This window comes from Rutilus rutilus (assembly GCF_951802725.1).
Source record: "Rutilus rutilus genome assembly, chromosome: 1".
NCBI classification, from domain to species: domain Eukaryota; kingdom Metazoa; phylum Chordata; class Actinopteri; order Cypriniformes; family Leuciscidae; genus Rutilus; species Rutilus rutilus.
Window position 1 is genome coordinate 12,803,406 of NC_140209.1, and position 27,767 is coordinate 12,831,172.

At 39.2% G+C, this 27,767-nt stretch overlaps 2 protein-coding genes across 4 annotated transcripts in view; both read left to right on the plus strand.

Moving 5' to 3' along the window:
• The window catches only part of LOC311287801 (uncharacterized protein), a 129,817-nt gene extending 105,645 nt beyond the window's left edge, over window positions 1–24,172 (plus strand). The window contains exons 1-3 of one of the 2 annotated variants that reach the window (XM_084404868.1): window positions 13,866–13,985; window positions 21,104–21,360; window positions 22,082–24,172. In XM_084404868.1, coding sequence (XP_084260994.1) covers window positions 21,303–21,360; window positions 22,082–23,352 — 1,329 coding nt within the window. In that variant the 5' untranslated portion in view covers window positions 13,866–13,985; window positions 21,104–21,302 and the 3' untranslated portion in view covers window positions 23,353–24,172. Of the gene's footprint in view, window positions 1–13,865; window positions 13,986–21,103; window positions 21,361–22,081 lie in introns of those variants that run through there. The other variant, XM_084404869.1, reaches the window with a different exon arrangement.
• LOC311287787 (uncharacterized protein) overlaps window positions 1–27,767 on the plus strand; it is a 449,286-nt gene that overhangs the window by 317,741 nt on the left and 103,778 nt on the right. The gene's annotated exons all lie outside the window — the stretch shown is intronic.

The window sequence follows — 27,767 nt, forward strand, 5'->3', positions numbered from 1 at the left end:
TTTTACATCTGGTCTTTGACCTTATAAAAATAAACTTAGTTACTGATATTTTTGGTTTTGGCAGATCATCTCCTCCAACCAATCTGCAGTTCAGTCAGTGAAGCTCCTCCCACAGCAATTACATCATCAGTGAAGCTCCTCCCACAGCAATTCTCCAATAAATGCTGTAAATTCCCATCAGCTACAAGTGAAGACGAGCATCAGAGCATCAGGAAGAGCTGAAATCTGCAAAGACTGAGTTTATTAAAGAGGACAGTGAGAACATGAGTGATCCAGAACCCTGCAGAATGAAACACACTGAAGATCCTGAAGAACAAAGAGGTTGGTGTTTATTCTTCATTCATTCATGATGCTGAAGAACATCACTTTTAGATAAACAGTTAAACTGTGAAATGGTACAGATTTTCAACAAATGTTCAGTAGAGGGAGGTTATATTGTCAAATGTTCTAAGTTGCACGGGTCCCACACTTGAAAGCGGTTCCTTACTTCTGAATTGAACACAAGAATGAGACTTAAGTTTCCTTTTCTCAATTTATTGTAGAATTTTCAGTAGGTGAGAAACCTTTAAAACCACACACAACAAAGCAGTGTAAATATTTACAGCAATGCACATGAATTGAACCACCACAATTTCACAATGTACATAATTTATACTGGTTTAATTTAGTAAGCGTTTGCACAATACTATTTCTTTTTATTAATACTATTTTACACCATAGCAAATAAGTTTTCAAAGAGCTAGCTTTTATCACCAGATTTGTATTTCATTTGAAGGGAATTTAACCATGTTTACCATAATAAATATCCTAACAAATGAATTGATTTCACATTAAGACAGTGAATTTTAGACAGAACATTAATTTTAGCAAACTGAATATATTAATAATTTCTTGATAATATACTTTTTTTAATGATTGTTAACAATACTAGGCGTTTAGGCTCAGCAATTTAAACACTAACCTAATCACAGATACCAAAATAACAATGATAAACACCCAAGTCCATAACTGTCATGATTCTGCCTTCATGTCCTAGATCTCTCTTGTTTTGAGGCAGGATCATGACAGACCCATGTTTTATGTGTAAGCACATGGCCATTTGTTTTGGCTGTGTGTTTGCGTTGTCTTGTCACCTTACCCCGCCCCCTTGTTATCTCATCTTGTAATCATTAGATTGGTGCTTTCACCTGTTCCTGATTAGTTTGCTCCCTATTTAATCCCCTCATGTTCTCTGTCCTTTGTCTAACATTGTGTGTTATTCATTGTGAAACCTTGTGAGTATCCTGTCAAGAGTATTGTCTAGAGAAAGTTCTGTTTTCGCTGTTTGTTTATAGTCTAGTTAATAGTCAAAGTCTAGTTTAGTCACTCGTAGTCCTGTCTTGTCTTGTTTTGCCCCCTCGTGGGCTTTGTTTTTCCTGTTATTTTTACAATAAACTGTGTTGCTGTGACTACTGTCTGCAATTGGGTTCATCTCCACACACCCCCATGACAATAACATGCACATTTACATGAAGCCACCAAACGCAGTTATTAGTGCTTAGATAGCACAACGCAAACATTTCCTTTTACCGGCAGTCTCTTCAGAATCAAAACCATCCCATTGTCATCAAACCAAGTATAATTTTAGCTCTGTTTTATATTTGGTTTGCAAGTTTTTGAGATTTTTAGTTTCTTTAGAAGAAACTGCAGCGCTCTTTCACACAGACACGGCAGAACATACACACTTCATATTTCAATAGCAGTCTTTTTGAGCTTTAATATTCACAGTCACTAGTCTGTATCTATATCTGTATCTATATCTGATTATTTGTACAGCCCTACTTTTGATTTATTCATCCCACAATTCTGTGACGTTCCATTTTATACAGTAAGTTCCATTAGTGACTGGATTCTGTGATTCTGCATCTCGGGAATCAAATGCTCTACATGGTATTTGCAGTATTAAAGAGAGTTAGTTTTTGTGTTATTTATTGTTGTGTTATAAAGTTGTTAATAATATTGTAAGAAGGGTATGTATTTAATAGCGGTCCGCTCTCTACACACTCTACATAGTGCTCTTCATGACCATTGAATAGAGACAGCAGCTGTTTCAGCAACGCACCGGTATCAGTTTATGAAAAATACATATCGTCTCGAAACTGAAACCGGTTTACCAGCCAAATGAATCAGTAAAATATAATGTAAAGAGTTTAATAGAATACTCAAATGTCTATTTAAACTATGATATAAATGACCAATAATTAATTGGCGTTCCAACTTGAACTGGAACGCAGCGAAAATTGTGTTTCTGGTGTCCCACGTTCACATGAGAATGAATGGGAGTCATTGGAATTAAAAGTCTAGTGTGACTAGACTGTAATAATTAAATAGTTTTAAGTAAAATAAATTACATTTTACATTAGATAATTGTGTCATTGATCAAATATATTTAATAGTTCTTTCTACAGAAACATGGGATTTGTGTCTATAATCTTAAAAAAATATATTATTATCAATGTACCTCATTAATGGAAAGTAATTTTTGTTATTACATCAGAGCTCTTTTTTATGTCCTTTCACTTCATATTCCTCTCTTTGAATTATTTTTGTTGTACTGAAAAGGAAATAACTTTTTCTCTTTCATGTCAGACGTGATGGAGAGTGAAGAACTGAGTGAAGTGAAGGAGGAACATCATGTCAAACCTGGAGAAAAACCTTTGATTCGCTCAAAGACTAAACAGACATTTTTAAAGAAAAGAAGAGCCAAGAAATCTTTCACATGCACTCAGTGTGGAAAGAGTTACACAACTAAACAAAGTCTTGAGACCCACATGAGGATCCACACTGGAGAGAAGCCGTTTAAGTGTGATCAGTGTGGGAAGAGATTCACAGACAAAAAAAATCTTCAGATTCACATGAGAGTTCATACAGGCGAGAGACCGCACACGTGTGATCAGTGCGGAAAGAGCTTTAAACAAAAAGTACATCTTGATGTTCACATGAAGATCCACACTGGAGAGAAGTCATATGCATGCAATCAGTGTGGAAAGAGTTTTACAACCAAACGAAATCTTAAAAAGATTAGTACGAAAGCCGTACGCATGTGATCAGTGTGGAAAGAGTTACTCAGAAAAAAAAACTCTTGACGTTCACATGAGAATTCACACTGGAGAGAAACCATTCATGTGTGATCAGTGTGAAAAGAGATTCTCGGACAAAAAATATCTTAAGCTTCACATGAGAGTTCATACAGGAGAGAGACCGATCACGTGTGATCAGTGCGGGAAGAGCTTCACACAAAAAACTAACCTTGAGAGACACATGAGGATCCACACTGGAGAGAAGCCATTTATGTGTGATCAGTGTGAAAAGAGATTCACAGACAAACAAAAACTTCAGATTCACACGAGAGTTCATACAGGAGAGAAGCCGTTCACTTGTGATCAATGCGGCAAAACATTTCTTTGTACATCACACCTGAAGTCACACCTGAAGGCAGTTCATACGAAGGAGAAGCCGCATTCATGTTCTGTATGTGGAAAGAGTTTTTCACTGCTGTCATATTTACATAAACATCAGAAAATTCACACTGGTGTGAGAGAGTACATGTGCTTTGAGTGTGAGAAGACTTTTATTACAGCTGCACATTTAAAACTGCACCAGATTATTCACACTGGAGAACAACCTTACAAGTGTTCACACTGTGACAAGAGATTCAGTCGATCAGCAGATCTGAAAAGACATGAGAGGATCCACAGCAGAGAGAAGCCGCACACGTCTCTCTTGTGTAAGTTAGTTTCCTAACAGCCATGATCAGAGCCGGACAGTAACGGAGTACATTTACTTGAGTACAGTACTTAAGTACAATTTTGAGGGATCTGTACTTTACTCGAGTATCATTTTTGGGGAGTACTCATGACTTTACTCAAGTACATTTGAGAGGCAAATATTGTACTCTTTACTCCACTACATTTCTATCCTTAACCGTGAGTACCCGTTACTTCTTCTAAAAAAAAGAAAGAAAAACCTCGGAAACCCTCAATTTGTTGTTTCCCTCTCAAACGTGATTGGATTGTGCAGGCGCCACTGATTGGGACAGCTTATCAGCAATCACCATCAGCTTTCCGCCAAAGTCAACTCCATGGTCAGATTTAGATGAGAGACGAAACCATGGACGAAACAATGGATGAAGACGCAGCAGGTCCATCCCGGGAATGTGCCAACCTGTGGCCCCACCTCGCCAGACTATTTTTGTGTTTACCAAAATTGAACTTGTTTTAGCGCCCGCCAAAGTGTCGCTCGCTCGCACAGTTCGTTTTGCTTTTGTCCAGTCCGGCGCCTCATACACATGCGCCCTGTCACAAGCGCAGCAGTTCATCTACTTTACTCACCGATCAAATAAGACTTTGGCGGGACAAAAATTCACTTTGGCGGGCGCTAAAACAAGTTCAATGCAGGAAAATTCATTAATTTAACTGAGTAGTAGGCTACATGACCATGCACTCGCACAAATGCGACCACATAAAATTTTAACTCGCACATTCTCAAAAAATGGTCGCAGTCTAGAATCCTGTGATTTGATTGATAAAAAAAAGAGAAACTCACATGTACACACAATTGTTAGCTGAATTTTCTTTTCTGATATTACACATTAATGTAAGCTGAGCATTTGCTTTGATGTTCTTGAGTATGCGGTGTGTTTAACACAGTCAGGTTCAAATGTGGGTGCAAAAAATCCATTTGCCATTTGCGTTGCCATTGTGCTATTGCCTTGTGGGCAAGTGAGAAATGTTAAATAAAGCAACATGGTAAAAAGATGAAAATGACTTGATTTTACTTTCAATTCCTTTACATTCTCCAAGGTATTAACTTTAACATTTTTCATAACTCCATGTAGGACGTTTCTGTACATAAATGTAAGCACTGTGGCAGTTACGCAATATTTAGAAAATGTACTCTTGATACTCAAGTACTTTTAAAAACAAGTACTTCAGTACTTTTACTTAAGTAGACATCTGACTGTAGTACTTTTACTTGTACTTGAGTAAAATTTAGCAAGGGGTATCTGTACTTTTACTCAAGTAATGAAGCTGTGTACTCTGTCCGCCGGACATCTTGGTGGTTGCTTGCTATTGGATTCACATTTTTTACATTATTATGAGATACTGAGTTATAATTATAAGAAAGTACCTCATTATTATGAGATATTAACAGGGTTCCTACAGGTTTCTTCAAGTTAAATTCAAGTCTTTTTAAGACATTATTAAGACCATTTATATAAAAAATTAATTCCTATTTCACATCCCTACCAGCAAAGAAAAACAAAATCCTTGAACTTGTGTTCATATATTTTTCAAATGTGGAATGGGTAAAAGATAAGCCAAGCAGGTGTGAAAAATAAAAACATTTCAGTAGGCCACAAGAAAGTTTGCTGAACAATGTTAAGTTGTTTTTTAACATTAGCTAGCTACTTATTCCATGTTGGGAATATGGGGAACTGAGAGACCCCTGAACAATAAACATCGAAAATCAGAACTCAACAATAAATTAAATTAAGAAACACAGTCAACTCCTTAGCTCTTCACTCAGGGCAGCAATCTCTTTATCAAGGACAGCCAGTTCCGTCAACTTCTCCTTATGGCCTCTCCGCAGGAGGTTGGACCTGGAGATCAGGTCAACCATCTTGCTTCCTGCCTTCCTTTCAGCCTCCTCAGCCAGCCTGTCCGCATCCCTAGCCAGACCCTCACACACCTCTTGTATGCGTCTCCTCTTCACCTTTAGCTCCTGAAGACAGTCCTATGACTCTTTACTCTTAAGAGCCTGGGATTTTGCCTCCCTTTTCTTTCTCTCTGTGTCAAGATGGGCACAATATCTGGTCCTAGCTTTTGCTACACTCTCGAGTAGCGCTTTACTGAGTGGAACCTAGGTATAGGATTGGGAAAAGAGAACCAGAGACAGTGACAAACTCAAGAAGCCAACTATGTTGATTCTGTCAACTTTTAAGTCAACAGCATTTTACTAGTCCAGGCAGGGGTCATTCTTACCTGGGTAACACATGTTTGTTGTGTGATATCACACACCAGCCTCCGTGTGACCACAGTGTCCTCTTGAAAATTGTCTGACTCCACCTATTTGTTGATAGAGAATCCACGTTCAACCGTAGCTTTGCCGTGGGAAAGGATGAGCAGCGTCTTGCAGAAGCACCACAGCTCTGGATAAGGTTCCATGGCACTCCTCAGGAAGATGTCCAGCCTCTTCTGCATGGGAGGAAAGGAGAGGAAGTCCTCACGCCGGCTCTCCAAGGATAGGAAACTGTCAAAGTGCTGCAGTATGACATCCCCTATGACAAAACAGATGAGAAAAAATATGCAGGAAAAAAAAAAAAAAGAAATAATTAGGCTATAGGGCATTACCAGCCAATGATTTGCCTTTCTTATTCCTACCCGCAGAAGTTGTAATTTGGAGAGATGAAGGACCAAAATGTGAGATTCTCAATTATGCAGTCTTTAATGAGAAGCGATTCACAGAAGTAATATGAAACAAATCTTCACAGTATTCTCTGGAAACAGTCAACTGAAAACTTCGCCTTGTAGAAATCAACATAAACTGCTGGAAGCAGAAATGACAGGAACTCAGGATGCGCAGCAGGGCGTCAGGCGAAGTGGGCTCCAAGAGGAGACAGTAGATAGAAGATACCTCTGGCTGGATACCGCGTCTAGATCAGGAACTCAGCGTCTGAATTGGCAGGGCAGAGTTCAGTGAGCCAGCATGAGATAGGATGAGTAAACTTGACTCGAAGTGAGGCTTCCACACGAACCGGACAGGACAGGACAGGACAGGACAGGACAGGACAGGACAGGACAGGACAGGACAGGACAGGACCAGATTCGCTTGATAAGAGAGGTAAGAGATACATCTTCTGCATAAGATAGATCGGAATAAACTGACAAAGAAACAGAGAAAGAGAGTGTTAGAAATAACAGGAAACAACAGGGGGGAAAGGGGAAACAGGTGAGATGAGTGAATGGAGATTAAGGATAAATGGGAACAGCTGGTACTGATGAGACCAGAGTGATAGTGTGGTGAAACAGTGTGAGAAGTGGCCACAAGAGGGAGACAGAGAAAGAGGGAACCCAGATCATGACAGAAGTATCAGTTAGCTGTTTGTCCTGGAGAAACCTCTGAACCAGCCCTTTCATGTGCTTCCTGCATCTTTCTGGGTCTCTGTACATTACTGATGGATCCAGGAACACCATCTGCCTAACAGTCAGATACTTGAGGGGGCTCTTGTCCTGCACTTTCCTAATGATGCTACACAGTCCCTGCATGCACTCTCTCCTGAACTCTAGTACCCTGAGCTCTGCACCTTTAATGCTCTAGAGAGAGGTAGCCATGAATACAGAACATGTCTTCAATGACCTGGTTCAGCCTAACCATTTGTAAAATGACCTTTTAAACCATCACACTACCTTAAGGACTGACTCTGCACCTAGACCAATGCTGATGTTTGTGGGCTGAGCCAGATGGTCTTGTCTGTGACATCCAATTTGGTCAGCTGCAGGGCAGTGATATCATGGAGGACTTCTCTGTTTATGAAGCATCTGAGTAGACTCTGTCAAAAGACAAACACAAAAATGTTCGGTGCGGCACATTAATCACCGACATCAAATTGTCTGATTTTGATCACTCAGATCACTAGGATCATATCAGCTAGAAATACCAAGGGTTCACTCTAAGCATGGCGAGTCCACTTTTTAGCTATTATGCCAGCCGCAACTGGAACCAGCTTCCAGAGGAGATCAGATGTGCTCCTACAGTAGTCACATTCAAATCCAGACTCAAAACACATATGATTAGCTGTGCATTTACTGAATGAGCACTGTGCCAATGTTCATCCGACTGTACTGTACTGTATTTTATTTTTTATTTTTCTAAACTGTTTTAATTATTCTTATTTCTTTTTATTATTTTTACTTTGAATTGCCATTGTGTATGAAATGTGCTATATAAATAAACTTGCCTTGCCTTGCCTTGATGCACAATGTATCCACTATTTTTTACACATACTAACCACAAACTCCACATTGTCAAAACATATCAATTGAGCCCAATCAGTGGCGATTCTAATGTTAGAGAGCAACTCACCCCCCTACCAGAGTCTTACTGCACCTACATTTCCGTTTTGAAAAATGCGGCAAAAGGAAGCGTTGCCTAGCGGACCGAGGGACGCGCGGGGGGAGTGGGGGCCTCAACACTTCCTTGCTATTCCAACTCGCTACGAAGGTGTGGCCGAGACTGGGCATATTTTATACTCCACAGCAGCAGTATGGCTGATGTCAGCCATACTGGCTGAGCCAGTAGCGATGCCCGATTCAAATTCAAGTAAAGTTTTAACCTGAAGAGGGCACCACACTAACGGTATTTGGTAGAACATGTACTAAAATGTACTAAAATACCAAAAAATAATTACCAGACATGTAAACATCACTATTAGACACTTATTTATACAGTTTATCAACAAAGAAAAATGATTTGGGGGTGAGTTCCACTTTAAGTAAATTATTACCATTATCAACTCAGTCAGGTCCTTTGGAAGGAATGGAAGCACAGGCTCATCTGTCTGATATTTTTTCAGGAAGGGAGTGAAGGTCCTGGTGAGTGCCGTGTAGAACTGCAATTTGGCCAAGATAGGATAGGATGGATGCTGGATAGGATGCTGACAGAGAGAGGCAGACAGAGAGGCAGGACATTTCAAGTTTCTCTGTGGAGGAGCACGAGACGCGACGCTCTGCTTTTGCTGCGCTCTCTTAGCTGAAGTACTCAGCGGCTGGGACTGCCCTCGCTCAGCATCCCCAGGAACTCTGACTTTAAGGGGAATAAATTTATGAAAAGCAGCCGCTTGCTTTTTCTCCTCTTGAAATCTCTCGGTGACAGAATGTAAAGTGTACACCGAAGAGACCTCTAAGCGACATAGGAGCATTTAACAGAAGAGACTTGTCCTTTTCTTTTATAGAGGTCTGACTCGACCATAAATGCCTCTCCATGGCCACCAGGGCTGCCATAGAACGGCTGATAGATTTTGCCGTCTCCTTAGTGGCCCGGAGAGTGAGATCTGCATACTGCCTGAGCTCATCTTCAGCATGAGGCTGGAGTGACGAGTCTCCAATCTCCTGAGTTCCAACACTTTCAATATCCAGCTCCTCAGAACTGGATAACTGAAGCTGCTGAACCTCATGTGCCTGAGCCTGGGCTGAAGTAACCGCAGTGCGTGCTTCCAAACCCGGGACAGACGCAATGCTCGCAATCAGCCCCCTCGAGAGCTGACTGGGCATGCTGCATTCCCAAACAAGCAACACATAGTTGGTGTGAATCCCCACCTGTGATTTAACGTGTACAGGGGGGAACACACTTTCTATAATGCTGCTCGCTCGTCACTTTTTCTTTCTCTTGGCTCATTTTTGTTTTTTTTTAATATATATGGGGATATATATAGTGAAAACTCCTGCCTAGTAACAACTAGAAACAGACAAACACGAAATAGACAGTTTTCAAACACACACAGAGCGCTGCTGAAGTAACAGAAGCTGTTTTGCTTGTGGATTCAGGGGTGCTTTATAGTTTCCTGGTCAGTGACGTTGACTGATTTCATTCATGCTTCAGACGCACTGCGCTGGAGGCGTTCCCACCGCGTTACCACGCAGCGGTAGTTCCCTGAAGGGGAACTTTGGTTTTCATGGTAATTTTTTTTTTACCAAAATATATAAACATATACAAATATATAATTCTTTTTAAAGTATTTAAATGGTGGCTGTCATTTAACAGATTTATTCAAACATACATTAAATATTGAAGAACAGGTTAAGTAAAAAAAATAATAATAATGATGATAATATTGAATACAGTGCGTGTATTTAGCAAAATGTACTTCTCTAATATGGGATGAAAATAGTATCTAGACAATTAACACGTGCAAGCACACTTATCAATGAACTTGATGTTGCAGAAATGTTTTATCCATGCCTTTCAACTTGCGTGTGAAAAATCCAAAATCACATGAATGTGCAGCATTTTGTACAAATAGAGACATAGTTGTTAATACACAACCTCGATTTTGTATTAATGTAGGCCAGAATTTGTGCATGCAACAAGTAAGATGTGCATTTGTGGATGAGGTGACACGCGTGCATTCATTGACTCGTTTCTGAGTCGATCCTATTTGATTCATTTGGATTTTGAGACTTTCATTTCGCGTGTTTCACCTTGCACGATCCACACACAGATGTCTGAGAAAACCTGCAACCACTAGATGGCAGTATTCTGCTAAAACAGACAATGGCAGTGTAATCAAGCGTTCTTCCCCATTTAAGACTCTTAATGTGAGTGATATTGAAGCACCAAATTTAGTACACAATATAGGCCTAAACTTATTAATAAAGCATACTTTATAGAGGCAAACAGATTGCAAACAGATTGCATCAGATTATGGACAACACCCATAGAAAACCATTATAAAATGCTTAAAGGGGTACTTCACCTCTGGGAAGATGAATGTGTATTTAAAATAGGTCATTTAAGTAGAAGAAATGTGAAGAAATTTTTGAATTTGGAGCTTTCTAGACTGAGAAAAGCAAGAAAATTTATTTTGGCTTATGTGGATGAAAGACAACAACTCCCAGAACGCACTTGCTTAGCTGCCTTAGGAGGCCACGCCTACCGGTAAGAGTGCGCAGTTGTAAACAACAAGGCTAGCCTACGTGATGAGTTTGCCAGGGATTTACAGAGCACCCAAAATGTCCGGGATTCGGCTTTTGCGTTCTACAGTCGCCATTCATCATGTTTACTGTGGCGAGCAAGACGAGGCTAACGGCCGCGGGAGAACAGCGCGAGGCCGGTGGCGTCATTACTCAGACGCTCCGGTCTCGCTCTCATCTCACACGGAGGAGCGGGAATTTTCTTAGAAATGGTAAAACGCACATCAACCGATCACTTGTTTAGCGTTCATGTAAACACTACATTCAGATTCACCAATCGCAATGAATTCAGTTAGATTTAAACAAAATGTGTGCATGTAAACAATGAATGGCGACCGCAGAACGGAAAAGCCGAATCCCGGACATTTTTAACAGTCTCGCTCGCCAGACAAGTCCGGGAAAAGGAGGATGGTAACCCCTACTACTCAGCTTTCTCCACAGAACAAGAGCCTGCTAGCTTAACTTCCAAAGAAAGACGGCTGACACTGTGTACATTCTGTGAGTGAGATCCCACCCTCTATGGGCGGGCTGAAAACATGCGGAACAACGCCATCTACTGGCTGTAGTCTTTAGCCTCTGGCCAGAAAATCCTCCGATGACGCAAAATGACGATTTTTGCGTCATCGGAGGATTTTTTCCAGACAAAAAATACATAAATCTCTCCTCTCAGGAGAATATGAGGGTGGAAAGCATGGTAATTCGAAAATACTACAGGTTTTCTACTAATACAAAGCTTAATGCTAAATCCTGAAGTATCTCTTTAACGTGCAATAGCGCGTTGCATGTTCAATAAGGTGTATTGGCTACTGAGTTTAAATATCACCGTCTTACTGCACTGACGTTAAGCTTTTTCTTTATAATATGCTCTATGGGAGGAAAACTATATAGCCTACAGACAAGAGCCTATATGAACCCGACGTTTCACGTTAAGAGGTTAAGATTAAGAGATTCAGGTCAAATGATTGTGACATAATGATTATGAAAAACATAACCAACACCATCAGATCACCTTTTCTCTTTGTTCATCTGGCTGTTATAATTTAGATACAGCAGCCAAACAAAATCTAAAGTAAACGATTTAAGGGTCAAGAGCCCAACTAAAACAAACACCGATCACCATAATGACGACTTCAATTTTTGCTTTTAAAATTACAGTTTCTCCTTCAGTGATTCTGCTTGTAAACATCAGGTGTCTTCAATGCTGGGCAATAAAAAATAAAGAGTTATTAATTCATCTTTGACGTCTGTCTGTTATTTAATTTTTTTTTGTAAATTTTACTCATTTTAAATGGTTAACTTTTAAGGAATTAAAAATCTGTTGCCACAATTTTATTGAGTAAATATACTCAATAAAATTTATTGAGTATATTTACTCAATAAAATTGTGGCAACAGATTACAAGCAATATTATTAATTAAATTAAACAAATTAGAATTGAGTAATAATTAATCAAATAAAAAATTCCTTAAAAGTTAACCATCTAAAATGAGTAAAATTTACAACAATTTTTTATTTATTTTTTTCAATTTCAAATTACAAAAATATCTAAATAACAGACAGACGTCAAAGATGAATTAAGAACTCTTTATTTTTTATTGCCAACATTGAAGACTCCTGATGTTAACAAGCAGAATCACTGTAGGAGAAAACTGTAATTTCAAGTCACCGTTATGGTGATCAGTGTTTGCTTCAGTTGGACTCTTGCCCCTAAATCATTAACCTTAGATTTTGTTTGGCTGTTGTATCTGAGTTCTAACTGACAGATGAACAACGAGAAAAAGTGATCTGATGGTGTTGGTTGTGTTTTAACAATAATTTTTCCACAATTATTTTACCTGAATATTTGAACTCATAGAGCCACATTTCTTAATTAGGTTTACTTTATTAATTATAGCATGCTTTGACTTTTTGGTGTGCACAGTAATTTAAGTCCAATAAGGTATTTATGACTATTTTTCACATCCTTAAATTGATTATTCTGTTTAACACTTTATATTTGACTTGTTCGTTTAGAGGTTAATGTCACTTAGATTTTCCCATTAACGCGGATCTCATGGTCACAAACTCTGACTCAGAGGTTAGGGCTGCTTGATTATGCAAAAATCATAATCACGATTATTCTGGTCAATATTGAAATCACGGTTGTTAAACGCGATTATTGGTGGGGTCCTCAAAACAGTTACAGAAGACAAGTAAACAGTCAGCAATACAATAAGAACAAATAAACTAATTACAAACAAAACCGAAAAAAATACAATAGAACAAAAAGACAAATTAAATAAATAGTGCTTTAGATTTTTCAGAAAGATGAACTCAGATAAAATCAAAATCAAAACAAAAATGTGTCACTGAGCACAAAACCAAGCATCTGCAATGGCCATCCCAGTCCCTGACCTGAACCCTGTAGAAGAGCAGAGGGCTGAACTGAAGAGAAGAAGCGCCAACATGGATCCGGGAATCTGAAGGATCTGGACAGATCCTGTATGGAGGAATGGTCTCTGATCTCTTGTCAGGTGTTCTTCAAACTCATCAGGCATTATAGGAGAAGACTCAGAGCTGTTCTCTCTGAAAATAGGAGGTTGCAAAATGTATTTAATAAAAGGGGGCAAATAATTGTTCCCAACGTGTTTTGGAGAAAATTGAATTACTTCAGTGAAAGGTTAGATTTTTACTAGCTTTTTTTAATAAGATTTATTTTTTTACAGCCATCTTTCATTATATTTACCAAGGGGGCAAATAATTCTGACCAGCACTGTGTATACAGTATATAATGTGATAATCTGTATGTCTCTTTTATAATTATAATTACACAATTACTTTGTTTGGAAAGAAAGGTTGTGGCAATGTACTGTCAGTTAAACTTCAAACTACTTTATTGGCATTAATGTTTCATAATATATAATACACAAAAAGAACTATCACAGAGGAATGATTAAAATAAGTCATATGTAAGGTGCCATTGATGTTTACAGTAATTTTGCAATATACACAGTGAAGTAAAGTGCAGCAGAATGTGAAAATAAACTTTAAATAACATACCATGTGCAGGACTGAATTTATTTAGATTTTTCAGTGGATTTATCATTTTGTAAATGTGAATTCTAGTGAGGACTTTAATTTTGAAAAGCAGTCACTGACAACCTCTTAGTTCAGCAAGCAGGAAGTACTATAGTACTGCAATAGTTCAGCAAAATGTGGTAGCTGTGTGACATCTCTAAACATTACCTTTCTTTTCATCTGTTAGACGCAATGTCTGTAAGTACACAGTGTTACATTTATTGTGTGATACATTTGAGAAGGTTATTTGATATTAAGATATATATTTTCTTAGTTTAATTATCCTTGCGTTATTGTCAATCTGTAATTTTCCAATTTCATATTTAGTGATTGTATATTTTGTACATTTAGTTGAATACATAAATACTATTGTACATAAGTACATAATTGTATAAGTTGTATGATCGTTTTCAGTTTCAGTTTTCAGGGGGAAATCTGCGTGCATATGGTGACGCAAAAGTGTGTGAAATTCAATGTAGTATGCACTCCAGGCGGCAATGTGAAGCACTGATCGGTGCCTTCACTGTCTAGCAGACTTTTGCGTTTTTACCGTTTATATGGAAACGCGACGGTGGAGCGTTTTTAACCCTTGTGTTATGTTGCGGGTTAATTTGACCCGTTTAGATTTTATAGTTGCTGGAAATACTGGTTAACCTATGTTTTTTTTTTCTTGATATTTTGTGACTTTTTTGCATTTATCATCATGAACATGCATGCAAAGTTTCAGCATGCTGGTGTTTTTTGACATATACAAACCAAATTACTGTTCCTTTCGTGATGTTCGACCCGCATATTTTAATGCTCTAAGGCAACTGTACGGACCCAAAATAATAATATTTCTTGGTTATATGTTTTTTTTTCACTACCTTATGAAGCAAAAAAAAAAAAAAAAAAAGGTTTTCCACACTTATTTCAATACAGAAAAATATTTTGTCAGCCACAGATGGTAAAAATTACCTATCATTTATTTTTTCAAGCTACCTGAAATAATATTAAATCTTTTTTTTTTTCTTGATATTTTGTGACTTTTTTGCATTTATCTTCATGAACATGCATGCAAAGTTTCAGCATGCTGGTGTTTTTTTTTTTTTTTTTTTTTGACATATACAAACAAAATTACTATTACGTTTGTGATGTTCGCAGGTCAATTTGACCCCCATAGGCAGCTATTCAAAAGCAACTGTACAGACACAACATAAAAACATTTATTTTATGTATGTCAGGGCATCAACTCCAGTTCTAAAGTGTAAGTGTATCTAAAAGTGCTCTAACCCAAACCAAACACACTTGAAAAAGCTAAATCATGGTGTTCAGAATTAATTGCAAATTACAAATGAAAATCTTTGATAGACGCAGATAGTAAAATAAGCTCTCATTTATATATTAAATATATCTGAAATATCTTGAGACTTAGAGATTAATTGATTAATGATTAATTATTATGATGATGATTCAGTTATGATGTTCTAAGCAAAAAAAAAAAAAAGTATATTCAAATATATATAAATATAATGTATATTCAAATTGTGTCAAAGCAAAACAGTTTTAGAAAATGGTTAAAAAACATTTTCATTAAATCATATCTTCAGATATATATTTTTGGGAATATTTGACAAATGTTGATATTAAAAGTTTACAGTTTGTACCTGAATCTTTGTTGTTTTTCATAGTGTGATTTTTGAGGAATTGTATTGAATCCAATGCGGGTCAATTTGACCCGGACCATAAGGGGAGTGCACAGAATTCCAACATAACACAAGGGTTAAGATTTCCACTCTGGAGGGTGGTTTCACTTTTTTGCGTTTTTAAGCCCCAAAAACGCCGTCCCCGTCTAAACGAAAGGCACATCTGATAAAATATTTTTACGTTTTCAACCGCGAGCCTTCTCGTGTAAACAGGGCCTGAGGCTCATCAATATTAACAGATCTGCTGAAAACAGTCTTTATTTCATGACAATAGTTCCTGTTTTCACCTCATTTATTATGCTGATGTCTTCAGATCTCCTGTAAATTGACACTTATAGCTCATTTCATTGGTGTCAGCAGACTGAGGGGATTTGATGATTACAAATACAAATGTATTTTTGCTTTTCTTACATTTCTTTACTACTTTCTAGATATTTGCCCTTATTTAAATAAAGAAACAGAATAATATTAGAAATAGAAATAAAAATGTGTGAAATTGCATATATTGTTTAACTATAGACAGACAGATACATTATTAATTGTGCCAATTAGCATATGGATAAAAGACAAAAAGTATACAGCAAAAAAAAAAAATATATATATATTTAGTAGGGCTGTAACGATTCATCAACTACATCGATGTATCGATTTATATTCTTAATGATCCAACTACATCAATCTGTGCTCCTCGCAAGTTATATCGATCTAGACATATCGATCTAACATCGTTTTAAAAGGTAATGAATCGATTGTATCGATACTAGGAAATAACGCATTGGATTTAAGCACGTCAGACTTTATAAGGATGTTTTTTTCTTAGCACTTTTAATGATAAAGGCGTTAAACGTTACTCGATTCAGTCTGCCTATCTGTGACGTGATCGCCATGCGTGACGCATCTTTCCTCAGAAAAACGGACTTTCCTGTCCTCTCAACCGCTATACTGCAGTAGCGCGCACTCTTCAATTGCACGCGCAAATGCGGCGGCACGCGCTGCAGGCTTATATCGTTCACTAGCCTATATATAGAGCACAAAATAAACTACAAGCATGTAATGTCGTTATGTTCTAAATTAGAAAAAAAGTGTTGTCCAGATTCAGTATCTGCGGTCAGATGATGTTGTCAGTGTCATTATTCTATCATTATTTTCATAAATTGTAACGAAATAAAGTCTCTCACCTCAGAAAAACGAAATCCCATGTCCTGTCATCGTTATACTGTGCTCGTAGCGTGCACTCTTTAGTTGCACGCGCATAATTAATTGATACCTGATTCCCTTTCAATAATTTTTGGCTAAAAAGTCACTGAATCGATTTCAAGTCACTGAATCGTTTCGGATCGTATCGTTCTAAATGAACCAATATCGTCCTTGAATTGTATCGACAACTACAAATCGCGATACGAATTGAATCGTTGTTAAAACGAATCGTTACACCCCTAATATTTAGGCATATTTAGAACAAAAATCATTTGATGACATATTCAAACATTGTATATTTAAGGATCATAGTGCAGACCCAAAAATACTCATTGTCATTTTAAATCTTAATACTTTACCACTATCCTTCAAACCACTAGGTTTTACCCATTTGTCAGCTAGAAATTTTTAATCATTTAAATTATTTTAGAGTGAACTCTTAATCTTTTTGATACATGTTATATAAGCACAGGGCAAAATAAATATGTTGCTTAATTTTTACACAAGTATATCTGTTACGCTAACATTATTTAACCTATGTTTTTTTAATTTGTTTACAAAATATATTTTAAACATTAAAAATGGACAGGTTACCTGCATTGAATGTGTTTTTCTATGTATTTAAAATCACTTTTAATTTTTATTTGATATAGACTAACATTTGACATCTGGTCTTTGACCCTATAAAAATAAACTTGTTTGAGATGCGCCTTGCCTCGCCTGAAATGTATGCGAGAGTAGGAGCGGCTGCAGTGAGAGGAGGAGTGAAAAAAGCGCAGGCAAGCCGGACAGATCTTTCTTCTCGCAGTGGATCTGACACCTGTGAAATCAAAGGTGGATATCGCGGGATTCACGCTCGTGCACAGTGTTGCTAATAAACTGGATGCAATTCAAGCTCTGTTGCTTTTATATGAAAATAAATAAAATGAACAAGACACCCATAGTACTTGTTATTTAATTCCATTCCAAATACATTTATCAATATTTTTTTCTTTAATACAAACATGTGTTTTTATTTTTTAATTTTTTTTAATAAAAATTTAATTGCATAACCCATAGAGATCGCACTAGTTTGGGAATATTCACACATAACATATGCACATAAAACATGAGATCAGAGTTTTAAAATCAAACATTTTAAAAGAGAACAATACATCACGGTTGTTTAAACCAATGTGTTTTGGTTCCCTCCCGTGGACCCACCACCTGCAGGAGTGAATCGGGCGGCAGTCGAAGGCGGGGGCCTAGACAACCCGATCCCTGGACGCGGAATCTAGTTCTAAGGACATGGAACGTCACCTCTCTGGCGGGGAAGGAGCCTGAGGTTGTGCGTGAGTTTCAGAGATTCCGACTAGAGATAGTTGGGATCACCTCTACGCACGGCTTGGGCTCTGGAACCACACTCCTCGAGAGAGGATGGACTCTTCACCACTCTGGAGTTGCCCATGGTGAGAGGCGGCGGGCTGGTGTGGGTTTGCTTACAGCCCCCCAGCTCAGCCGCCATGTGTTGGAGTTCACCCCGGTGAACGAGAGGGTCGCTTCCCTGCGCCTTCGGGTCGGGGATAGGTCTCTCACTGTCATTTGTGCCTACGGGCCAAACGGCAGTGCAGAGTACCCGGCCTTCTTGGAGTCTCTGGGAGGGGTGCTGGAAAGTGCTCCGACTGGGGACTCCGTCGTTCTAATGGGGGACTTCAACGCCCATGTGGGCAGCGACAGTGACACCTGGAGGGGCGTGATTGGGAGGAACGGCCCCCCTGATCTGAACCCGAATGGTGTTCTGTTATTGGACTACTGTGCTAGTTACAGCTTGTCCATAACGAATACCATGTTCAAGCATAAGGGTGTCCATCAGTGCACATGGCACCAGGACACCTTAGGCCGGAGGTCGATGATCGACTTTGTGGTCATTTCATCCGATCTCCGGCCGTATGTCTTGGACACTCGGGTGAAGAGAGGGGCGGAGCTTTCAACTGATCACCACCTGGTGGTGAGTTGGATCCGATGGCAGGGGAGGAAGCTGGACAGACTCGGCAGACCCAAACCTACTGTGAGGGTCTGTTGGGAACGTTTGGCCGAATCTCCTGTCAGAGAGATCTTCAACTCCCACCTACGGCAGAGGTTCGACCAGATCCCGAGGGAGTGTGGAGATATTGAGTCTGAGTGGACCATGTTCTCCACCTCCATTGTCAACGCGGCCACTCGGAGCTGTGGCCGTAAGGTCTCCGGTGCCTGTCGAGGCGGCAATCCCCGAACCCGGTGGTGGACACCGGAAGTAAGGGATGCCGTCAAGCTGAAGAAGGAGTCCTATCGGGCCTGGCTGGCTTGTGGGACTCCTGAGGCAGCTGATGGGTACCGAAGGGCCAAGTGGACTGCAGCCCGGGTGGTTGTGGAGGCAAAAACTCGGGCCTGGGAGGAGTTCGGTGAGGCCATGGAGAAAGACTATCGGTCGGCCTCGAAGAGATTCTGGCAAACCGTCCGGCGCCTCAGGAGGGGGAAGCAGTGCCCTACCAACGCTGTTTACAGTTGAGGTGGGCAGCTGTTACCTGGGGATATTACCCGACGGTGGAATGAATACTTCGAGGATCTCCTCAATCCCGCCGTCACGTCTTCCATTGAGGAAGCAGAGGCTGAGGGCTCGGAGGGGGACTCGTCCATCACCCACGCTGAAGTCACCGAGGTAGTCAAGAAACTCCTCGGTGGCAAGGCACCGGGGGTGGATGAGATCCACCCTGAGTACCTCAAGTCTCTGGATGTTGTGGGGCTGTCTTGGCTGACACGCCTCTGCAACATCGCGTGGCGGTCAGGGACAGTGCCTTTGGACTGGCAGACCGGGGTGGTGGTCCCTCTTTTCAAGAAGGGGGACCGGAGGGTGTGCTCCAACTATAGGGGGATCACACTTCTCAGCCTCCCTGGGAAAGTCTATGCCAGGGTACTGGAGAGGAGAATCCGGCCGATAGTAGAACCTCGGATTCAGGAGGAACAGTGTGGTTTTCGTCCCGGTCGTGGAACACTGGACCAGCTCTATACCCTTTACAGGGTGCTGGAGGGCTCATGGGAGTTTGCCCAACCAATCCACATGTGCTTTGTGGATTTGGACGAAGGCATTCGACTGTGTCCCTCGTGGCATCTTGTGGAGGGTGCTCTGGGAGTATGGGGATCGGGGCCCTTTGCTAAGGGCTATCCGGTCCCTGTACGACCGGAGCAGGAGCTTGGTTCGCATTGCCGGCAGTAAGTCAGACTTGTTCCCGGTGCATGTTGGACTCCGGCAGGGCTGCCCTTTGTCGCCGGTTCTGTTCATAATTTTTATGGACAGAATTTCTAGGCGCAGCCAGGGGCCGGAGGGGGTCAGGTTTGGGGACCACACGATTTAATCTCTGCTCTTTGCGGATGATGTTGTCGTGCTGGCCTCATCAAACCAGGACCTCCAGCATGCACTGGGACGGTTTGCAGCCGATTGTGAAGGGGCTGGGATGAGAATCAGCACCTCCAAATCCGAGGCCATGGTTCTCAGTAGGAAAAGGGTGGTTTGCCCGCTTCAGGTTGGTGGAGAGCTCCTGCCTCAAGTGGAGGAGTTCAAGTATCTTGGGGTCTTGTTCACGAGTGAGGGAAGGATGGAACGGGAGATTGACAGGCGGATCGGTGCAGCTTCTGCAGTAATGCGGTCCCTGTACCGCTCTGTCGTGGTGAAGAAGGAGCTGAGCCGCAAGGCGAAGCTCTCGATTTACCGGTCAATCTACGTTCCTACTCTCACCTATGGTCATGAGCTGTGGGTCATGACCGAAAGGACAAGATCCCTCATACAAGCGGCCGAAATGAGCTTTCTCCGCAGGGTGGCTGGGCGATCCCTTAGAGATAGGGTGAGAAGCTCGGTCACTCGGGAGGAGCTCAGAGTAGAGCCGCTGCTCCTCCACATCGAGAGGGGTCAGTTGAGGTGGCTCGGGCATCTTTTCCGGATGCCTCCTGGACGCCTTCCCGGGAAGGTGTTCCGGGCATGTCCCACTGGGAGGAGACCCCGGGGAAGACCTAGGACACGCTGGAGAGACTGTCTCCCGGCTGGCCTGGGAACGCCTCGGTGTCCCCCCGGAAGAGCTGGAGGAAGTGTCTAGGGAGAGGGAAGTCTGGGCATCCCTGCTTAGACTGCTGCCCCCGTGACCCGGTCCCGGATAAGCGGTAGAAGATGGATGGATGGATGGATGGATGGATGTTTAAACCAATGAGCATTAAGCTGTGTCGTCAGCAAATCGTTTCCCATCATGCTTTTGATCAGCACAGTCGGTGGAGAGCAACTGCGCTCGACTGCAGAATCCGACACGTCCGCCTTGCGGACTCGGACACATTTCTAACCGGCATGCATCTCGCGCTGATCACCGGTGATCGGTTCTGCGCAGATTTTGCTCATCTCAAACAAGCCTATTTTTGTTTTGTTTTTTGCAGATCATCTCCTCCTACCAATCTGCAGTTCAGTCAATGAAGCTCCACCCACAACAATTCCATCATCAGTGAAGCTCTTCCCACAGCAATTCCCCAATAAATGCTGTAAATTCCCATCAGCTACAAGTGAAGACGAGCATCAGAGCATCAGGAAGAGCTGAAATCTGCAAAGACTGAGTTTATTAAAGAGGACTGTGAGAACATGAGTGATCCAGAACCCTGCAGAATGAAACACACTGAAGATCCTGAAGAACAGAGAGGTTGGTGTTTATTCTTCATTCATTCATGATACTGAAGATCATTCATGTTAGAAACTTTCAAGCACTTCATCACTTTTAGATAAACAGTTCAAGTATCGAATAGGAACTGAATTTTCAACAAATGGTCAGTAGAGGGAGGTTTGAGAAACTTTCATATTGATTGTCAACATGAGGTCAAACTAAGAATAATTTTAGCTCTGGTTCACTTCTTTTTTTTTGCAACTATGTTGGAATACACCAAATGTTTTATGAATTATGAATTCCAAAAACCAAATGTATTAACCAAATGTTGGATATTTCTCAGTATAGTTTAAACATTTTAGCAATAAACTTTTTAGCAATATTTTTTTTTGTTGTTGCAATAAACAGTAAACTATATCAAGCAAATTAACTTTCCAGAATGGATGACAGGGTTGTGAGCATAACTTAAGCAAAATATGATTCATAGTTACTGTTAAAGTTGTATTTTCCATAAATTATAGACGTTATTCTAATTATATTTCCTTAAAAAATGACTTTGATAGAGAGCAGAGTGGGAAATGAGTTCGCCAAACTCGAACTGGAACACAGGGAAACTCACTTTATTTTTAATAATAAAAAATAAATAAAAAACAGCAAAATGGTAATATTTTATAGCAGTTGTCTACTTTAATGTTCTTTCACTTAATTTATTTTCTCTTGTATTATTTTGATGAATAATAATATTTTTGTTTCACTTCAGACCTGATGGAAGAGAGCGAGGAGAGAGAAGAACTGAGTGAAGTAAAGGAGGAGAGTGAAGAACTGAGTGAAGTAAAGGAGGAGAGTGAAAAACTGAGTGAAGTGAAGGAGGAGAGTGAAGAACTGAGTGAAGTGGAGGAGGAGAGTGAAGAACTGAGTGAAGTGAAGGAGGAGAGCGAAGAACTGAGTGAAGTGGAGGAGGAACATCATGTCAAACCTGGAGAAAAACCTTTGAGTCGCTCAAAGACTAAAAAGACATTTTTAAAGAAAAGAAAAGACAAGAAATCTTTCACCTGCACTCAGTGTGGAAAGAGTTTCACAGTCAAACAAAGACTTGATGTTCACATGAGAGTTCACACTGGAGAGAGGCCGTTCACATGTGATCAGTGTGAAAAGAGTTTCACAAGCAAACAACACATTGAGATTCACATGAGAGTTCACACTGGAGAAAAGCCTTGCACATGCGATCAGTGTGGGAAGAGTTTCACACAATCATCATACCTTAAGATTCACATGAGAATCCACACTAGAGAAAAGCCGTTCACATGTGATCAATGCGGGATGGACTTCACACAAAAACAACATCTTAAGTTTCACATGAGGATCCACACGGGAGAAAAGCCTTGCGTATGCTTTCAGTGCGGGAAGAGTTTCACACAATCATCATCCCTTAATGTTCACATGAGGATCCACACTGGAGAGAAGCCATTCACATGTAATCAGTGTGGCAAAACATTTCTCTGTGCATCAAACCTGAAGTCACACCTGACAGTTCATACGAAGAAGAAGCCGCATTCATGTTCTGTGTGTGGAAAGAGTTTTTCATCGCTGCCATATTTAAAAGTACATCAGAAAATGCACACTGGTGTGAGAGAGTACATGTGCTTTGAGTGTGAGTCGACTTTTATTACAGCGGGCAATTTAAAACAGCACCAGATTATTCACACTGGAGAACAACCTTACAAGTGTTCACACTGTGATAAGAGATTCAGTCAGTCAAGAAGTCTGAAAAGACATGAGAGGACCCACAGCAGAGAGAAGCCGCACACGTGTGATCAGTGTGGAGAGATTTTCTGTTTTAAAACTCACCTGAAGCGACACATGAAGATCCATGCAGTGGAGAAACCGGATCATCATGATCCATGTGGAGAGAGGTTCCTTCAGTTATCTTCAGTTACTCACTCAAATGGAAAACAACGTGATGTGAACAAGAAAGGAAAAACAGAAGCCGAAAAATCTGTCACCTCTTCAGGTCTCCTGCCCTCAGTGTAAAAAACGCTTCAATGTAAATCAGGTCTGAAGATTCACATGAGAGTTCACACTGTGTAGAAGCGGCTCAGGATTTCGCTCTGAAATCACTTCTGCTTCTCTTTATGTAGAAAGACCATTTAACTGTGATCAGTGTGGTAAACAGTTTCATTGGGCGTCAGTCCTGAAGAAACACCTGAAGATTCATACAAAGGAGAAGATTCATTAGTAATATATATCACAGCAGAAAAGACACGGCAGTGTGTGTTTCAGTGCTGAAGTCCTTTACTACAGAAGATGAACTGAAAGAGTGCCAGGAAATTCACACTGGAAAAAAAATAATAATAATTTTGAAGGCAAAAGTTCAAGAGATGAAGAAGAGGACATAACACTTTTAAAAGAGTCATGAATCTGATAATGTTTAACTCGTTATTCATTGTTTTTCATCTGAACATCTAGTTTCTCTTCCACTTCTACTCTTCAATGCAAACTCAAGATATACTTTCATGTATCTTTGAAACTGGGCGCTTTTCTTCTCTTCCTCTCTTGAGATGCTTTGGCTCTTATAAGTCTGTAAAGAGAGAGATCTGTCTCATTCTCCTTCAGTTTTACTTAATGTTTGTAATTGCATCATGCAATGATTGATTAAACGTTATAATTTTTATCAACACCTCATTTTTACCTCTATTTTCTGTTGATTCTGCTTGAATCTGGAATAATTTGAGATCTGAAAGTTATGAAGTAGCCTGATATGATTGCTTTTTGAGCTTTCCATGTTTTAATTTTCTCAAAATAGCTTTTAAATGCATAATAAATTATATTTATATTTATGACTGACACTGAATGAGATTGCTGTCTGTCTACATTATTAACAGTTTCACCCTTGATATCCAGTATCATATAGACATTTCTAAAAGTTTGTTCTAGTCAGTTTGATGTTTCATTCACACCATGAGGCTTCATGAAGCCAGAACAATTACTATGAACTTAAAGGTAAAAAAGGTTGGGAACCACTGATCCATGTGATAAATTGATAATTTGTGATAAATAACGGTTTTGTCTTTCACTAGAGCAGTTTTACAGGCTTTTATCATCTATCCGGAGACAAATTCAGTGGTCCAGGAGCCGAAGGCAAATTGAAATTTTTGCCCGGTTCAAGTAGTTCAGTGAAGTTGGCAATTCACATATTCGAACTTCCCGGATCAATGACTCATGAAACACAAATTTCAGTTATTTACAATCACAGTAACATAGACAATGAGCTACAACCTAAATTTCTTAAAAATGAGCTTTATAATATAAATTGATCTCTATGAGCAGGCGGTTGAGAGAGTCTCTGCAAAGTGCAATATAACCCAAAAAACGTTAAATAGTCATTAATTTCAATAAAAATCTCAGGCTTCTTCAGTTGGTGCTGTTGTGGTTTCAATCTTTTTGGGAAATCATTTCTCAGAGATCTTTGATTCCAGAAATATTAGATTTTATTTCACAAACAAAGCCGAACAGGTCCTGCAGAAAGACGCTCCAGCTCAGTGGCAGCTTCTCACATATATATCTACATCCCTTCCAAAAATGGTAATACATTCTATAGATATTTTGAGAAATATTTTGTACCATGTGAAATTACTGAAATAGAATTCTCTGTTGCATCAACATTCTGGCCCTTCAGGCTTCCAAAGTAAAACCCAAAGACAAACACAGAAAGGAAATAATAGTGTACAAATATATAGCTAAATTACTTATTTTCGCAATAATAAAATCTTCAACAGTGCGCGCCCGTGATGCTTTGGAGGCCGATCGCGCCGTCTCTTCCCTCATTGAGTTTCAGCGTCGAGTCTTCTGAGGTGAGGAGAGCAGTTCACAGTATTTCTCATATTTACACAACCATCACACACACTTTATACAGTTTGATTGAGCGACAGGCTCATTTCTGTATTGTTTTCATTGATCACAGCGATACTTGTGCGTCTTTTCTGGCGTCTTCCTTCTGAAATAAACATTTAGTGCAGCAGCAGCGAGCATGAGGAGAATATGTTGAGTTCATTCAGACCTGAGCGATTTTGTGTTCGTTTGTGTGATTGTCTCGATGTTTGGAGTGAGAACTGTTACTGAATGTCAAGTCAAGAGTTTGAGATCTGTGAGGGGAATTAATAGGAATCGATCCCAAGTGTTGCTGTTGCCTTTTTCATGTTTACCTTTATTTCTTTGTCGACATTTATCTTTGGCAGATTACATTTACTTATTAAAATTGACTTTATATTGCCCCTGTATGAGTAACGAACTAGGGAAATTTCAAATCTATATATCCATGGGAATATAGATACATTTTATTGAAGTTTGACACCAGAAACGTTACATTTTCTTTTATTTTTAAGAGTATTATGATCATTGTCAGTTTCTGTACATACAAATCTGTAACATGTTAATGATTGAATTACTTATTGCAATTAATAGTTATTATAAAGTCAAACTAATTTTAAATTTACATATTATAGTTTTGTAGTTATTTGCCTGTAGCGGTTCACAAAGATAGGTTATTTAATTATTTTGTTCTATTATTGATGATTTATCCATGTTAACACAGTATTGTTTTTCAATAGAGCAGTTTAACAGACTTTTATCATCTATCCTGATTCAAATAATGTGTTTCTAACAGCAAACACTCAGAATAAAGTGAGATGATCTGCTGATGATCCTGAATGGCTTGTTGAATGAGTGTTGATAGTCTGAGGCTCATCAATATTAACAGATCTGCTGAAAACACTCTTTATTTCATGACAATAGTTCCAGTTCTCACCTCATTTATTATGCTGATGTCTTCAGATCTCCTGTAAATTGACACTTAACGCTCATTTCATTGGTGTCAACAGACTGAGGGTAATTGATGATTATACATTTATTTCTGAGTTTAACAGTTTTTCTTATCATTATTTTTTATTTGGATGAATTTACATTAAAATATTAATGTTTTTCTTTATTTCTGCATATTGTAGAACATTTTTCTTGATTATCAACTGGATTAAGTGAAATCTATGAGAATATTATCAAAGACATTATACTATTATATCTGGCTCAGGGCAGAAGCATAAGAAAAACAAATGTATTGATCACCTTTGAGTATATATGTTTGATACTGGACTCTGGAGTTGCTTTTGCAAAAGCACTCGACTTAGTTAGATTGAATAATTTCTTGGATAGTAAAGTTTTTTGGGGGGGGCATTTTTAATGAAGTGACAGACTCCACAACAATATTCCTATATTTGAATGAAGAAGGAGCATAATTTTTGGGTTATGAATTGAATGAGTTTCAGTTACTTTATGATAGGCAGAAAGACTTTTTTACAGATGTGTATTTAGTTTAAAAACACTCACTAACTGATATATTTTTTTGTATAATATTATTTTAATTTTAATATAATTAAATTTTTATATTTTGGAAGATAAGCTCCTCCCACATCAGTCACATCACCAATGAAGCTCCTCCTACAGCAATTCTCCAATAAATGCTGTAAATTCCCATCAGCTACAAGTGAAGACGAGCATCAGAGCATCAGGAAGAGCTGAAATCTGCAAAGACTGAGTTTATTAAAGAGGACAGTGAGAACATGAGTGATCCAGAACCCTGCAGAATGAAACACACTGAAGATCCTGAAGAACAAAGAGGTTGGTGTTTATTCTTCATTCATTCATGATGCTGAAGAACATTCATGTTAGAAACATTCAAGCACTTCATCACTTTTAGATAAACAGTTAAACTATGAAATGGTACAGATTTTCAACAAATGGTCAGTAGAGGGAGGTTGGAGAAATGTGTATATTGATTGTCAACATCAGGTCAAATTATCTCCCTTATTTACACTTATTTTATATCTGGTTCGCTTTTTTTGCTACTGTTTTAGCAAAATGTCAGACACCTTCTAATATAGTTTACAACATTGTGTTTAAATACAGTGTATATATTTTAGATTATTATTTTTTAAGCAGCAAACAGCAAACTATCAAGTAAATTAACTTTCCAGAATGGCTGACAGAATTGTAATTAAATTACTTTGTGCACCGATAAGACAGAGCATGCAGAAAACCTCCTTCCACACCATTGGATTCAGACGTTGGGACAATTGTTTTACCTTGTTAAAAAATCCTAACAAATACTGAGAAATAATTTTATTTGAACACCACTAGGCACTATTGTATAAATGTTAATATTACATTAAATAGTACACAAGTAATTGTGTCATTAATCAAATATATTTAATATTTCTCACTTTTGTGTCTATAATGTCTTAAAAATAATAATTGAAATATCAATATACCTCATTCATGCACTTAATTAATGAAACCATATTATTTATCATAATATTTTATAGCAATTTCTGCCATTACATCAGGGCTCACTTTCATATTTTTCTCTTTGAATTATTGATGTGCTGCAAATTTGA